The sequence below is a fragment of the Alligator mississippiensis genome, chromosome 4 (genome assembly GCF_030867095.1).
Source record: "Alligator mississippiensis isolate rAllMis1 chromosome 4, rAllMis1, whole genome shotgun sequence".
Lineage (NCBI taxonomy): Eukaryota > Metazoa > Chordata > Crocodylia > Alligatoridae > Alligator > Alligator mississippiensis.
In genome coordinates this window covers 104,606,255-104,621,774 of record NC_081827.1, presented here as the reverse complement: position 1 = coordinate 104,621,774, position 15,520 = coordinate 104,606,255, and the positions used below count along the sequence as shown (strand labels likewise).

The window sequence follows — 15,520 nt, the reverse complement described above, 5'->3', positions numbered from 1 at the left end:
TTTTTAAATTTGTACTTCTTGGACCTGGTTCCCAGTGAAAGTTACAGCAACCTCCAGTCTGTTTCAAGTCATGACCGCTGAACACAATCAAGTTTTCTTAGACTATAAAAGACTGTAAAAGAATTATGGACCATCCAGAATTAAGACTGATTCATTGGCTTTATTTCCCAAAGGGAAACAAGCAGCAGCTGGACCAGGTGCCAGGATCTGAAATATATATTATAGCTGCCATATACACTTTGAAAATAACTACTCCAGATAGGCAAAGTACATCACATTGTCTTACTAAACAAGTTTGCATATGTGGTACACATATTTCTACCTGAAACGTTATGTTTCATGAGGGATCAGCCCTTAAAATGATCACTAATCCTTTGGTATAACACTATTATGGACATCAGTCTAGGTCAGGGGTGGGTAAGACACGGCCCAAGGGTGGGACGCGGCCCGCCAGGCCATTCTATCCAGCCCACGGGGCCCCTAAAAAATTTAGGAAGTTAGTATTTATCTGCCCCTGGCTGCCTGTCATGCGGCCCTTGATACCTTGCCAAAACTCAGTAAGTGGTCCTCCGCCCAAAATAATTGCAGGCCCCTGGTCTAGGTAGAACATAGCATAGAAAAGTGCAATTTTCATTTTCTTAGCAGCAACTGTTCTACTGGTGGTACCTTCTATCAGAACAGCTGTGCTGTAAATAAGAGGAGTGGACTCTATCAATAGTGAATCTCCTCATTTGAAAAACACTACCAGGGCAGTCTTGAAGACAAAATAAAAATTGTTTGTACTACTACTACTTGTGAGAGCCCCTGAGATGGTTCTTTGCTGTGAAATTCTGACCTATATTTTAGATTCTTGAAGCTTGTGGTAGGAAAAGGGACAGGTTCAGATCTGTGGTGGGGTTTGGTTTCTAATTCTGATCATTCCAAGACAGAGGTGAGCTGTGATATTCAAATCTGGGTTGAAATTCCCCAAATTCAGAGAGATTTGCATTATAAAATTTGGGTTTATATTTATTTTTTGTCTAAGGGGAACACTTAAATCAACATTTCCCAAAGTTTTTAAGCTGAACTTTTTGAAAGTAATACCAGCTGCATTCCCCATAACAAAAAAAATCCTTGAACACAAGCAGCCATTTAAGACAAATTGTATAGATTTAGCTGTGCAGGCCAACCTTTATGGCAGGTGTGCCACAAACTAGTCCCACACCCTCCCCAACTGCTATTCTGATTCCCTTCCCCTGTCTAATCTACTGCTCTGCTTTCTGCTCCCTCCCTGATTAGCTGCTTTGTTTCCTGCCGTGCCTGCCACCTGTCCCCTCCCCGATCTGTCAGATGTCACATACAGAGGGTGCCTGGGCCTTTTGTGGCACCTGTGCCACAGGCTGGCCACCCTGATCTATGTCATTTGACACTTGTTTCATTGGCTGTCTGCACTGAATTTGTCAACAACATTGACATTTGAAAGCATCAGTGCTGTGACTGAGTCAGCACTGAAATGAATAATGTATTTCACTCCTAGAAGCTATTGTTTCGAGTTCTCTGAAGACTCAAAGACAGTGCTGCTTTGATGATATAGGTCAGCATTTTTAAGGTTGTCTTTGGAACTATAATGGGGATCTCCTTTTAATATGAAAGCTGAGACTCCAGAGAAAAAGTGAAGCTGCTCCACCCCTCTTCCCAGCTATTCTCTGCAGGAAATGTTTTTGAAAGTGAAAGTAAGCAACACAGGAGGGAAAAAAAATCAAAAGTTCCAAGTGTTTATTACGTATTAAAAATACTGCAAATAAGCCATACAGTTCTTTTCACAGTAATCTAAACAGTTGTTCAAAAATTGAAAGGAAAAGTCAACAAGGAACAGTGCAGCTCAAAAGGAAACACAACAATACTATCTCAGTATAGTGCATCCTTCTTACTTATTAAGGCTTTTTGAACAGTTAACAACCTCTTACCATATGCAGTGGGAACATCCTTAAAATTGGTTGAATGTCTTATTCTTATGTACCTAAAAGAGTCCTTTTTGCCCAGGCTGTCCCCACTAACATACCATTTTTCAGAGGTGCTATTTGTATGAATTTATTTTCTACTGCAGCCAAATACCTAATGCAGGTTGGGCACTATATTCTCAGATAACCTCATCTTCAGAATGACCTGCATCTATGTGTAGACACCTTTTAAAATACTTATACAACATTTGAAAACTTTAGAAAGAACTAACATCAGAAATCCTTTCCAATACTTTAAAAAAACAAAAACCGAAAGCTCCATGTCTAAGTGGTTCTTCACATGAACAGCAACGTTTGGTGTGCTCTAAATATCTAACACATTTTCTGCTTCTTAACCAGTGTGAGGCTTGTTTCTCTTTCACTGACATCACTGGTACAGCCCTTACACAAAATAATACAGTGATACTAATTCAAGTGACTGTGACCTCAGGGGAAATCTTTAGAGGCATTATATTTAGAAGCAATTCTGCTAATGCCATCTTATATTTTCTTTCTCTATTTTTTTTAATAGCATGGTTCATATAGATGAAAACAGGATTTTTGTTTTAGTTTTCCTTGTCCACACTCCAGATCATCCCCACAACAACCAAAGGTGATGTTACAAATGGGAAAATAGGACTTGAAGGGAAAAATCTGCCAAATAATCTTAGTAACACCAAAGGAACGTGACCAAATCTTACTGTGCACTCTGAATTCTGAGTGACAGTGAACTGCATCCTCCTGCTCAGATTGCTCTGTCCAGCAGACAGTCTGTACCTGGGGGTTTGCAGGTGTTGGGGGAAGGTACTCACTGTAGGCTTTTAGGAAGCTAGAATCTATGGTTGCCCTGCCTTTTCCCTCCCTCTGTGGGTTTTCCTGTATGCAACTGTGTATGCATAGCAGTCAGTCCTTTTGTACCTTCACTGGAAACTGCAGAGACTGATGGGTTGTTGTAGGCTTAGCTTATACTTAACTTTTACCAATATGAGTATTTTGCTTAGGTGTGTAAACTTTGTTCTTCAACTAAAACAGTTAAATTGGTAAAAGCTCTAGTGCAGTGGTTCCCAGCTTTTTTAGATTCAAGGCATCCCTTGACAAATGTCAGCTCTTAGGTTTCACTCATTTTACTACAGAAATAAAACAGAGCAATTCTTCTGTTGCAAAGAGATCAAAGACTACAGCAGGTCAGAATGGATTCCTATTTGAAATCTCTGGACTTATCTTGTGAATCATGCTTGCACACTTAATGGTGCTAGTATTGCATGGCACCCCACAGCATCTTTAAATGGTGGAGAATCACTACTCTAGCATGTGTGAACATAAAGGTGCCTTACACCAGCAGTTTTTCCCCTTTTTCTATAGGAATAGCTGTACTTTTATAAAGTACCCTTATATCATTATAACTAAGACCACGCTGTCTGATGGCTGGAGTTGCAAAGGGGCTGTATCACTAACTAAAACAGGACAGTTGAAGCAAAATATCATTCTAGATTTAAAAAAGCCTTTAGTAATTTAAACCCCTGTGAAACTTAAAAAACCCCTGCACAGAAGAAAAGTACAGGAAATGAGCAGATTTGTATCCAACTGTAAAAGCATTCTTGTTTTCTTTTGGAGGTGTCAACTCATCTTTAAAAAGAGTAAAAAAATAAAAAGGAGGGGGCATACAAAAGCTAATTTTCTAAAAAAATCCAATACTTGCCTAATTAGCACTGTTCCTTAAATCTTTTCATGTATCTTTTCTACTTTCACAAATAATCTTTCCAGATCATTCCTTAGGTCATCTATTGTGGTCTTCATTGACTCCAGGGTGTTCTCATTAGTTTCAATTTTCACTGAATAAGCAACTAAGCTATCTACTGCAGTTCTGACCATTTTCAAGTCAGTATCGACCTTACTGACAGAAGACCTTAAATCACTGACAGAGCCTTCCACAGAAGACAGCTTTTCTATATACTCTTGAGGTTGTGCTTGATCCATCTGAGGCTTTTCTTGATCCAGCAAAGCCCTAACTTGTTTCTGGATGTTCTGAAGGGCATCAGCAGAGTTTGGGAGGTCACTTACACTTCTTCTCAATTCATCGATATCATTGAACAATGAAATCTGAGATTCACTGAGACTTCTCAGAGCGTCTGATATTGAACTTGTATCAGCACCTGAGGTGCCCCGTAGAGCTGTAATGCCTTCCTCTAAGGAAGCTAGCTTGTTCTCATGCTCCTCCTGCCTAGAAAGAAGGGATTCCATCTTTTCAGTGTATTGAGTGGTAGCCGAAGTCAGGGATTCAAGACTGTCTTCTACACGTCTGAACCTGGGTTCAAACCTTTCCTGATTCTTTTCAAGGATTTCTGGTATGTTTTCTGGGAGTTCATTTACATCCTGTTTGAGGTTGGCTTTAATATGCAGTAAGTCTTCATCAAGTCTTTTAATCTCATCAGGGAACTGTGTAAGGGATTCTTCAGCTTTAAGAACTTTCTCCTGTAAAGCTTTTAATGAAAGGTGTTCAGTGTCTGCAGCCTCTTTGAATTTCTCGTGTTCCTGTTTGAGGTTAACTAGTTCTTTGACTTCAGTATAAACATCAGATTCCATTGAGTCTATTGTACTTCTCAGCAACTCTATGTCCTTTTCTTTGGTTTTCATGGATGCTTGCACATCATCAAGAGCATCTTTCAGCACCTTTAGCTCATGTTTATATGCGTCTTTTTCTTCCATTGAAGCAACCTTTGTTTTCATATCGCTGATTTCATTTTGGCTCCTTTTCTGGACTTCAGTGAATACAGCAATGTTATCATTTATAGATTTGGTTAACTCTGTTAGTCTCTCTTCCACAGTATTTTCAAGAGACGTGAAGTCTCGCTCTCTTGAGTCCTTTACCATATGGATGCCATCAGACAGGTCTTTCAAGATTTCATTTTGTAGTTTCTCAAGAACTTCACTGATGCGATTTATTTCATTCTCCCCTTGCTTAACAGTCTTCTCTGTAACTTCTTGCTTCTGCTGACCTATTTTCATCACAGATTCAAAATCCCCAACTGTAGCTTGAATGGACTGTACCTGAAACAGAAATCCACATATATTATAGCTTAAAATGACATCCTATGCATCTCTCAAAGGTACTTATAGCTTCCATTAGTGTAAAAGCTAAACACATCAGAATCCATTATGTTTCCTGCCTCTCGACCCTGTGCTGAGGTTGGGAAGTACTATTATGACATTTTACAAATGGTAAACTAGGGACCGGCTCCACAAAAGTGACATTCCCAGTGTCTCCCAGGAGGTCTGTGGTATTGAATCCAAATCCTTTGACTTGGCCCTCAAACCATCAAATCCTATTTCTCTTGGACTCAATCTAACAGGACTTAAGTCCTTATTCAGACAAAACTTACACCAGCTTCTGCAAGAATTTTGCGTTATGTACTGTGTGCCTGGGGCCTCTGTAAGTTCACTTTTTTAAAAGCATCTTTATCAATTTAAGCTTTAAATCAGAGTGATTGAATGGATGATAACTGAACAATAAATGAGTGTTAAATTATATAAGACAGGGCATCTTTTAAAGGAAAAAAATGGGGGATGGACTGGGGAATGAAAGTAGTAATGACATATCTAGGACTTTCATTATATTTCATTTTCTAAGCTAGCTTTAGTTTTTATATTTCTCCCAAACTGTGTTGTATGATGATAATGTGTGTTTAGTTTTAAAATATTTCAGCTATTTAGTGCCCTCTGTTGTTACTGCTGGACAGGCTGACCTGGGCCCTTTGTACTATGAGCTGGTGGTCTCAATCCAGTTCAGTGTCTACATCCTGAAAATGACGCTCACAGCTGGCACTAGTGGACACAGTTGTTGGCACTAGCAGCAAAAAGGACAAAGGTTGAATGAGCATGAAAATGAAGCACCCTTTCACCTTAGAATTAGGGTGTGGGCACATGAATGTACTGCCACTGTCTGCTGTTCCCAGTCCACGTATAAAAACCAATTTGAGTCTCCAAAGCTGCCAAGATGGTATTCATCACAAGCACTAAATTAACATAATGGAAAATAAAAAGCAATTAAACTCCCACTGGCTTCAGTGGAATTCATTACCTACAATACCTTTAGGCTTTGGGTATGTAGCAGTGCTGAGTAATGCCTGCTATCTTGCCTCCATCTGTGTAGCACACCTGAGGTGTATAATAATGAGAACTACCACACAATCTGTCATGTGTGATAAACTGTTTTAGGGTAGCTCATCTATCTAATAACTAGATAATTTCACTGAATAAGATTTTTTTCTTTTTAGTTTTGTCTTGAAGTCTTCTCTCTGCTTCTGATCCCACAAACACTTCTTACTGACTTAATCAATTAAGTTACTAATTAATCATTAAATGACCCATATGCATGTTGACAAGATTAAGGCCTCAGACTGAACTTTCCTCCACCTCAGTGGGGGTCTGAACTGAGCATGAACTGCAGGGTTTGGATAAGAGCTGTGCTCTTGAATGCAAGCTCTGAATGACTTACTAGGGGGATGTCAGATGTGTTCGGCCCCCCAGGCTGGACCTGGATCATAGGGCTCCTCATGTACCAGATCCAGATACACTTCTGGCAGCATGACAAGCAATGTCAGCATTAAGCGCTGCAGGTTGGCAGTGCTGGCGCCAGCTTGAGGAGCCATGGGGGTTAATGCAGCTGCTCGCCTTGCCGCTGCTGAAACATCTCCAATGGGATTCTATACAAACCCCTGATTTACTATGTATTGGACCAAGTAACCCTGAGGTTTTCAAGACAGCCTGCAAAAGAAATGTGGCTTTACTCACCTTTTAACCTTTTTCTTTTTTTCCCCCCCCTTTCTCTCTTGGTACACAGAAAAGGGGTAAGAACTTTCTCCCCGCCCCCCCCCCCCTTTTTAAGTCCACTTATTTTTTAATGTTAGAAATACTAGGGAAAATATTACCGCTATTCCTTGTGTTTGCTAAAGAACTAATGAACTAGAGAGGGAACTTTCTCAGCCTGTGGTTGAAGAGCCAAGCACCCTTACCTCTTCAAGAAAAACAAACATTTATCCCAAAAACTTGACAGGACTTTGAGATAAACAGGCATAATCTCTGTTCAAAAACTCCTTTTAATTGCTTAAGTTTTCAATTTAATTTGTTCTGATCTAACAACTTTTATTGGCTCTTCAGTTCTTCTGAAATATCAGGGAAAGCAAAACCTGATGTTTGTAATAACAAAAAAAATGTGGAAAAGCACCTTGGGAAGCTAGACACGATTAAACACTACAGTCCCCCCAAAAGGTCAAGGCCCCCTTACTCCAGCTTTTATACATTACACAGAACCAAAAATAACATCATTGGTTTCCTCTCAACTCAGTCTTTAAAAAATAAAATAAGTATTTTGCCTCTTTAATAGTGTGTGACCTAAAAGCTATACAAAACTAAAAATAAATCAATTAGGAAAAGAATTGGGGTTACAATCCTTCACAAACACCCGTGTGGCTATGGCCATTAAATCTACAAAATCATATTATTCTAAGCTACTACCAGTGATCTTTTATTCTGATTATGCCATTGTACCAAGCTTATTTTTTCTGTAGCACTAACACTGACATGTCACCTATTAGATGTCTGTAAATCTTATACAATGCAAGGAAACCATTACACACTTAACTCAGATACAGATAGAATCTATATCAAAATTAAACTAAGCTGGTAAAATCACCCTGTTAATTAATTTGTCTTCAAAAAGTACTGTAAAAGGGAGTTTATCCAGTTTGCCAAGTTCAAACTGTACCACCCAAGGGATAAAATTACCAGAGAAAAAAATGCTCAATGGTGACCAACAGGTAATTCATCAACATAGAAGGGGGAACCCTCTACTGATGGAAAGAGACTTCTGACATAGGAGCAGGAGTGTTGGGGAAAGATGGACTGTAGTTCTGTTAAACCAGTTCTCTACTTGCATATTCTTGAGGGACTCCATGCTATTTGTGTAAATTAAAGTCACTCCCTTGCACATAATAGTCAAGCTGGACTAGTTTCTAATCTTACCTACCCTGTTACGTTCTCTATTCATTTTTTTCTAAACACTAGCTAACTAGCCCCTTAATAAGCCTCTTGCAACCACTCAAATTCAAAATGATAATTCATGTTCATTAAAAAGAGGTGTAGTCTCTTGCCAGCTACTTCTGGATGGAGAGGCATAAAATAGAGTCCGTCCTCAAAAGGTTTAATCTTGTGAATAAAACAGACAAATATTCTTTATCTGCCAACCCTTTTTTTTTTCCTTTTACCAGCCATCTTATGACTGTATTTATTATGTCAGAAAATTTTGGCTCCTCTGAACATTGTACTGTGACTCAACTTTCCACATCATTTCCTTTCTCCTCTTACAGCTGATGTGAAAAGCGATGAGGTTATATAACTCTTACTTATGACAACGGCACTGAATGGCAGAAGACCGAAAAGAGGGGAGTGCTCCCCGAAATGGTCTGTACAGCAAGTGCTGTATAAGTAGAGTGCAGTATTCTATAGTGGAGTGCAGCAATTAATTAATACCAAGCCTTTTTGCTCTTAAGTGCCAACAGAAGAACAGACTTAGCATAATGCTCTATTTTGCATTAAGAAATGCACACCAAAAGTTAACCACCCCCTACATACAACAGTTTTATGATTATTTCCTTTTAGAACTTGGAGCTTCCATAACAACTAATTAATTACAACTTTCTTTGTGTACCTGACTCCTAGAGACAGACCCAACCCTAGAGGGGTTTGGGGCCCAGGACAAGTCAGCCTGTGCATGGCCCCCTTAACACTGCGCAGGGCCAGGGTACCCCCCCAAAGTGGAGGGAGGGGTCTCCGTGCTTTTTCCATGGCATGGGGCTGAGCTGCCAGCTGCAGGCAGGCCTCACAGGAGGGGCTGTGGCTGCTCTGCCCGGCTCTGTGGGCCCCCCCCGCCCCAATTCGCCATACCCAAGGGACGGCTCTGCCTAGAGAGCACTATATAAAACTTATGGTTCTGTCTGAAGCAACCCAGAGATGAAGGCAACTGATTGTACAAATCAAGTCTCAGGAAAAACTTTTTAACTATAAGTGATAGAAACTAGAACAAATTGCTTAGGGAAGATGTGGAATCTCTTCTTTCAAGAGACTGGATAAGCAGCTGTCTGGGATACTCTAGGAACAGAAAATTCTGCATCTGTATGGACAGCTGAGAATCTTCCAACCCTAAAGTTCTGTGTGTATTTCTATGTTTGTCAGGATTTGCTGGGATTTTCAAAGGAGCCTGAGGGAATTAGACAACCAACTCTCACTAACTTTGAAAATCTCAAATGAAATACTCTTTCAACCTAGATGGAGTGATGCTGATACTTCTAACAACCATGGTCTCTTTTTCATAAGCAATGGAAACCTCATAAGCAATGGAAAAAAGGGGCACCACCAAGGATTTTCTCTATTGCCTCCCTTTGAAGAAAAACACTATTGAAAAATACTCTGTATCTGTCTCAATCTTAAAAAAATCACTGCAAATTGAAGTCTGCAGCAGTCTTAGAGGTTCCAGATACAGGTAAATACCCTTGCCCATTAGCAACAGAGAAATGGGTGTGCATGTGATTAAGGGTACATCCAGATGTTCAGGGAGGTTAGGGGGAGGTTAGATAGTGTTAAAATGGCCACCTGATCTAACTTAGTTTGCCCCCATGTGGGCCTTACCCTTGGATCCTTACTTATGTCAATCTAAGCGCAAATTGTACAGAAGTTCCAGGAAGGTTAGATCAGCCAAGAAATGGCCAATCTGATCCAATTTAACTGTACCTCAGAGATGCACTAAGTTAGATTGGGTTTGGCTAAACCAATCTATTTGAACTTCTGTACACATTCTGAGCACAGTCCCAGGGCTGGGAAAGCCTGGCCACTACATGTTTATCCCAGCCCCAGGGCTGTGCTTTTCCTACACTCTCCCTGCTCAGCACTGGACTCTTTTTAGCCCTTCAGCCCACCCCCTCACCACCAGATGAACCAACCAGCCTCCCCCACCAACCCACTGATCCTGCAAACTGTTCCTGGAGCCAGTTTTACCAGCATTTAGTTGTACAGGGAGCTGACTGAAGCAGATTGGGGTGTGGGGAGGGCCAGGGGGGATTGGTTTGCTTGGAGAGGGGTTGTTTGTCTGGATGTGGGGGACTGGGAGGGCTAAAAATATTCCCTGGTTGGAGGGGAGAGAGGCTCCCCTCCCACCAAACCTCCCCTGCAAAGCCATCAGTCCGTCCACACTCCTCTCCCCCTCTCACCCCAATTTACTTCAATCCGGGGGACTGGAAGGATCAAAAAGCTTCTCTTATCCCCCCCCCCCCAGCCCTCTGCAGACCCTGCTAGCCCCCCCACAGATCTCCTCCACCCCACCTGTTCCACCCCCTACCCCAACTTACCTTAAATCAGGCCCCCAGCACCTATTTAATTACGGAGTTAAATCAGGGAAACATTTTTAATCCAATATAACCCCCAGAACTTCTAGCTGTAATGTCTGTATAAAGCCTTAGTCTGTCTGATCTTGTAGACAGCTTCTGTCTGGTGAGTCAACTGAGGATAGAAGTTGGGAAGAATTCTGTGCCAAATATTTCATAGATCTGGATTACCATTCGTTTAAAACTCCTGCTAGCTATGAACAATGCAGTGTATGCCTTCTCTCCATAGGGGGAGGAAGAATGTGTTTCTGTTTCAGAAACTGGTCTGGGACTTCAAAGGCAGAACCCAAATTGCTGGTGCTGCCACAGGCTTTCCATGTGATCAAGGCCAAATCACTTAACCTGCCCATGCCACTTTCCTAGCAATCAAAAAGGGAAAACAAAACTTCCGTTCTTCACAGCGATGTTGCAAGGGAAGTCTGCGAGGTGCTTAGATTTTGAAACAATAAGTGCCATGGAACATACAGAATTATATGCACAATCTAGGCATCTAGGCTCTTCACTGAGTTATGTACCATATTTCTGTAAACTCGTGCCCAACTTAATCTATCCCTTCCTTCAAATTGTGATTTATTTTTTGGTTTGTTTAAGCTAGGTAAAAACTATTAGATGAGATTAACTGTGGGCCTGTGAACTTTGTCAGTATCCTGTGAATCCGAAATCTAGTTAGCATGAAAAACTGAATTTAAAGTTAGTTACAGAGACTATACCTTCCCTGTACCATTACAACTGTATTTTCATTTTGTCTGTGTTTCCTACATACGTTGGTGTGCGAAAGACCTGACATGAGAAAATGGCTAAGACCCCCTACTGATCCTGCAAGCTGACCCATGTAAGCAGAGCCTTACACTCATGTGGGATGCTACGAAAAGGTCAGAAGAGTTCTGCGCAGATGGGTGGATCAGACCCTATATACCAACTTGCAGAACTGAGATCTAACTGAGCGGTCACACACAGGGCAGTGAAACTGCTCTCAAATGCATAAAACAAAGCAAATGAACTGTTGGACTTCCCCCCTGCCTCCCATATCTTTTTAAGGCATTATAATTTCTGACATGGCTTTCGTTTGATAGCTTTTCTCCCTCATATTTCACATTTTAAAAGAAAAGGTGTAGAAATGCATGTAATACACTGCCACGTGTGAAACCCTAGCCTAAAACCACAAAAAAAAAAAATCCTTTGCAAGAACAGGGATGTTTCTCTCATCACAGCAGGGCCACACCCTTTGCAGACTACTTCATTACACTTCCCCCAGCATCAAATGCAATGACAGCTGCTGGGTCTCCTGCTCTTGGCTGGAGGTAATGCAGGAAATTAGGAGGCACTGTAAGCAAGGAGTGTGAGTCACTCAGCAGTTCTGGCTGTGCCTCTACTCTTCTATAAAACAGGCGGGATTTTTGTTCTCCATAGTGTGCAGCAGAAGTGGTCACCAGTGGTGGAAAAGTGAGGGCAAGTCTCACTGAAGTTTTACAACAGCACTATCTCCTGCAGTGCCATCCCAGATGTAAAAAGCAGCAATCATATGAATGCAAAACCACATATTCTGGTGTATTTCAGTTACGTTGTACTAACATCCAAGATACTAAAACTGTACTACCAAAAACGTGGGTCTGGCCCTTTTACCAGAAAGTGCAAAGTATATTTAATTTTATTATATAACACAGGTGAACTATGTGGATTGCAACTGAATAAGTTAGATGTTACAGTAAGTTAATATAGTTGGGTTTCACCACCCTATGTTCAAATCATGCCTACAACAGCACATGAAAAGACTGTGGTCTCATTTTTGTTCTTAGCACTTGCCCAAACACTGCTAACTAACTGTTTCAATGGATAAGAGACTCAGGACTGGAACAGCAGAGGATGGGGGACGTCTCTGATAAAAGAGTACATGCCTGTGGTTAACCTCACTGGACTTGAGGCAACTTTCCATAACTTTTGTGAACTGAGTGGCACTCAATTTCTTAAAAAGTAAGATGTATAGATAGGCTACAGTGCTCAACTCCTTCCTGTGGCCAGGCAAGGACAAACCTCAGCCTGGCTTATTTGCTCATCTCCTCACACCTTTCCTACCATGGAGAAGCAGGGCTGGAAGGGCCCTCCAGAGGTCATCTAGTCCAGTGGTTCTCCTGTACCAGGACCATTTGCAAATGTAGATGGCCAGTCCTGACCCAGTGCCCCTCACTCCTGACCCACTACCTCCATGCCCCAGCTCCCCCTCCCCCACAGTGTGTGAGGCAGGGGGAAGGGCATGCAGGGCCCCCCGGGAGACTGGAGCTCTGCCAGCCTGCAAGGGAAAAGCCATGGCTTCCCACGTTTTCCTCCTTTAAAGGAGAGTCCATCTTTAAAGTTTGTTCGTGACCCTTCCCTATGGTCTTTCAACCCACTTTTGGGACATGACTCATGGGTGGAGAAATGCTGATTGAGTCCAACCCCCTGCCATCCCTCTCCAAACCATCCTATCCAATCTCAAGGGTCCTCCTCATCACTTGAAGGGTCTGGGCACCCTTCAAAAGACCCAGCAGCACCCGGGTGAAAATCTCTGGCCTATGCTGTAAGTCTCCATCCCGCCAACTGAATCCCCCAGTACGCTTCTGCACTGGAGGCAGGACCCTGCTTGGATCAAGGAGACACATGTGGGCCAGGGGTGCCCAGCTGTGGGGGTGTTTTGCTGGGTGGGGGAGAATTTCCTTTGCCACCTGTGTTCAGAAGTGAGCCCCGCTCTCTGCTGCCCAGACGGCTGAGATGGGACCCTCTTCTCCGGCTCCTACCTGCGTCCCGCCTGCATTTCCCGCTCCCTGCCCTTCTGAACACCCTCCTGGCTCCTTCCTTGGCCTGGGCACCCCCAGCCCTCTCTCGGGGGGGGGGGTGCCCGCACAGGCTGCTATGGCACGTGCTGCCCTGGCGGGACCCCCCGTGCCAGGCTGCCTCGCCGCTCCGGCGTTACCTGCTGCGCCAGCCCCTGCAGGCTGCGGGCCAGCTGCTCCCGCTGCGCGGCCGAGGCGTGGTGGCCCTGGGCGAGCTGCTGGACTTCTTGGCGGAGCAGCTGCCCGGCCCAGACCGCGGCGGCGGCGCCCGCCAGCAGCGCCACGCACAGCAGCGCCCGCAGCACCCGGCTGCCGCCCGCCGCCGCAGCCCTGCTCCCCCGGCCGCCCGGGCCCGCCGCCGCCGCCTGCTGCTGCTGCTTCCTCGCCACGTCATCCCCGCCGCCGGGCTGCGCCCCCCGCTCCGCGCCGCCCTTGCCGCTGCGGTGTCGGGCCGAGGCCATGCCGACGCTGGGGTGGGTGGCGGCCGCTCGCACCTGGGCTCCCGCGCCTCACCGGGCACGATGCAGCGCGGGGGGGCTCCCGCCAAGCCTGCCACGCACACCCGCCCCGCCCCGCGCCAGAGCCGCGCCCCCGGCCTGTGCCTGGGCTGACTCCGCGCCTCCTCTCGCCTCTGCCCGCCTCCCCCCGCCCTGACAGCGTGGCCGGCTGCAGGGCCCGGGAGCGGCCTCGCTGCCCTCTTGGGAGAGCTGTGGCTGCGGGGTCCAGCTTCGCCCACGCCTCTAACTGAGGCTGCGCTCCCCCCAGGCCAGCACTTCCCCAACCCCATCCCTGCCGCAGGCTTGGCTTGCAGCCCCCCGAGTTCCTCTCCTCCCAGGCCTGGAGGACTCCCCACATCTCCCCCCATCCCCAGGCGAGAGGAGTGAGCACAGCTCCAGCGGTTCCTCACCGCACCCTTAAATTCTTTGCAGGCCTGGGGTAATGAGGGTGGGAGGGGAAGGAGAGGCAGCTCTGAATTACCCTCCCTGTACAAATGTTGCTGAGCAGATGAGGCCATTTGTGCAGCCTCTGCGAAAGTAAAGTTTCCCCACCCCATGCCCAGCTCAGGGCCCTAGGCATGTGCCTAGTTTGCCTATGCATTAATCCGGCCCTGGTCAGGTGTCAGGAATGTGACACTGTGGTCCCTGTGAAAATTCAATCATGCGACCAAGCTGCGAACCTCTAAGAAATCTCACTTCATACATGTTTAGTAGATGCTTGTCAAGCTGGCTCCTAAATTCTCCAAAGATTCAGTCCGCACCAAGCGTGCGCTGCCTCCTTCCAGAGTGCGCCGCCGCCTCCTCCCAGCTTCAGCATGCCAATCCAACAGCCAGTCTCGAGCATGCCCCAGCCCCGGGTGACCCAGGCTGAGCAGGCCCTTCCTTGCAAGTGATCTACCCAGCTGCCACCTGTAGCAGCCTCTTTCTTACAGTTCTTCTTGTACTTGGGGCCACTCGCCATTGCTGTCAATGACCCCCCAGCTGGCACCGAGGCAGTGGGGAGGAGATAGAGGGAACAGTTTGTCTGAATAGAAAAAGAAGAGTTGCCAAACCGGAAGGGGAAAGAGCAGCACCAAGTGAAGCAAGTTACCTCTAGCAAAAATTAGCTTGCAGTTACCTAAATAAAGACTGCATCACAAAGCACATACACGAGGGGCTAAATATTTACACATACATACGGTTGTTTGTTCAACCCTAACTTTCTTGTAGCAAGAAACACCTGGACTCTTACCTTGCATCATCTGACCCCAGCTGACTTCCTGCCCTTTGGGCAGGGGGCTGGACCCGAAGATCTTGTGAGGTCCCTTCCAGCCCTAACATCTATGAAATTTGTGCTTATTAAACATAATGTATACAAGAGAAACTGTACCTTGTACCTTGCAGAGCTGTCTTCTGGTTGAAGGGAGCAAGAATTATTTGGGATTAATTTTGAGGCTCTTTTGAAACTTCTCCTTCTAATGTAGTTGGTTTGGGTGTGTGTAGAGCATTTAGAAAGAAGCCTATCATTTTCTCATCTGAAAGGGTATTTCTACACAGCAACAGTGGCAGATCCTGGCAGGGACATCCCAGAGTGACCTCACCAGCGCGCTTCCAGTTCGGAGCATCAAAGGGGAAATGGCTAGGCGAAAGGTACTTGAGAGTATCTCTGTTGGGACACACTGCTACCACAGGGTAGATGTGTCCAAAAGCTGTTTGATACTTCTCAAATTTAGAAATATGAAAAAAGGGAAATTGCAGGGGAGGAGGGTGAGAATTCGGTTTCTATTGCTCCTTTTTCCTTTAAGCCACAAAGGTGATCCCTC

The 15,520-nt window shown here is 44.6% G+C and overlaps 1 protein-coding gene across 1 annotated transcript; it reads right to left on the bottom strand.

The window, feature by feature from the left end:
• Positions 1 to 1,738: 1,738 nt before the first annotated feature.
• Positions 1,739 to 13,796, bottom strand: CKAP4 (cytoskeleton associated protein 4). The gene is made up of 2 exons (XM_014607020.3): positions 13,362 to 13,796; positions 1,739 to 5,027 (listed from the first exon to the last, which is right to left on the bottom strand). The coding sequence occupies exons 1-2, from the start codon at positions 13,680 to 13,682 to the stop codon at positions 3,696 to 3,698; spliced, it is 1,653 nt and encodes a 550-aa protein (XP_014462506.3). The 5' UTR covers positions 13,683 to 13,796; the 3' UTR covers positions 1,739 to 3,695.
• Between the last annotated feature and the right edge of the window lie 1,724 nt (positions 13,797 to 15,520).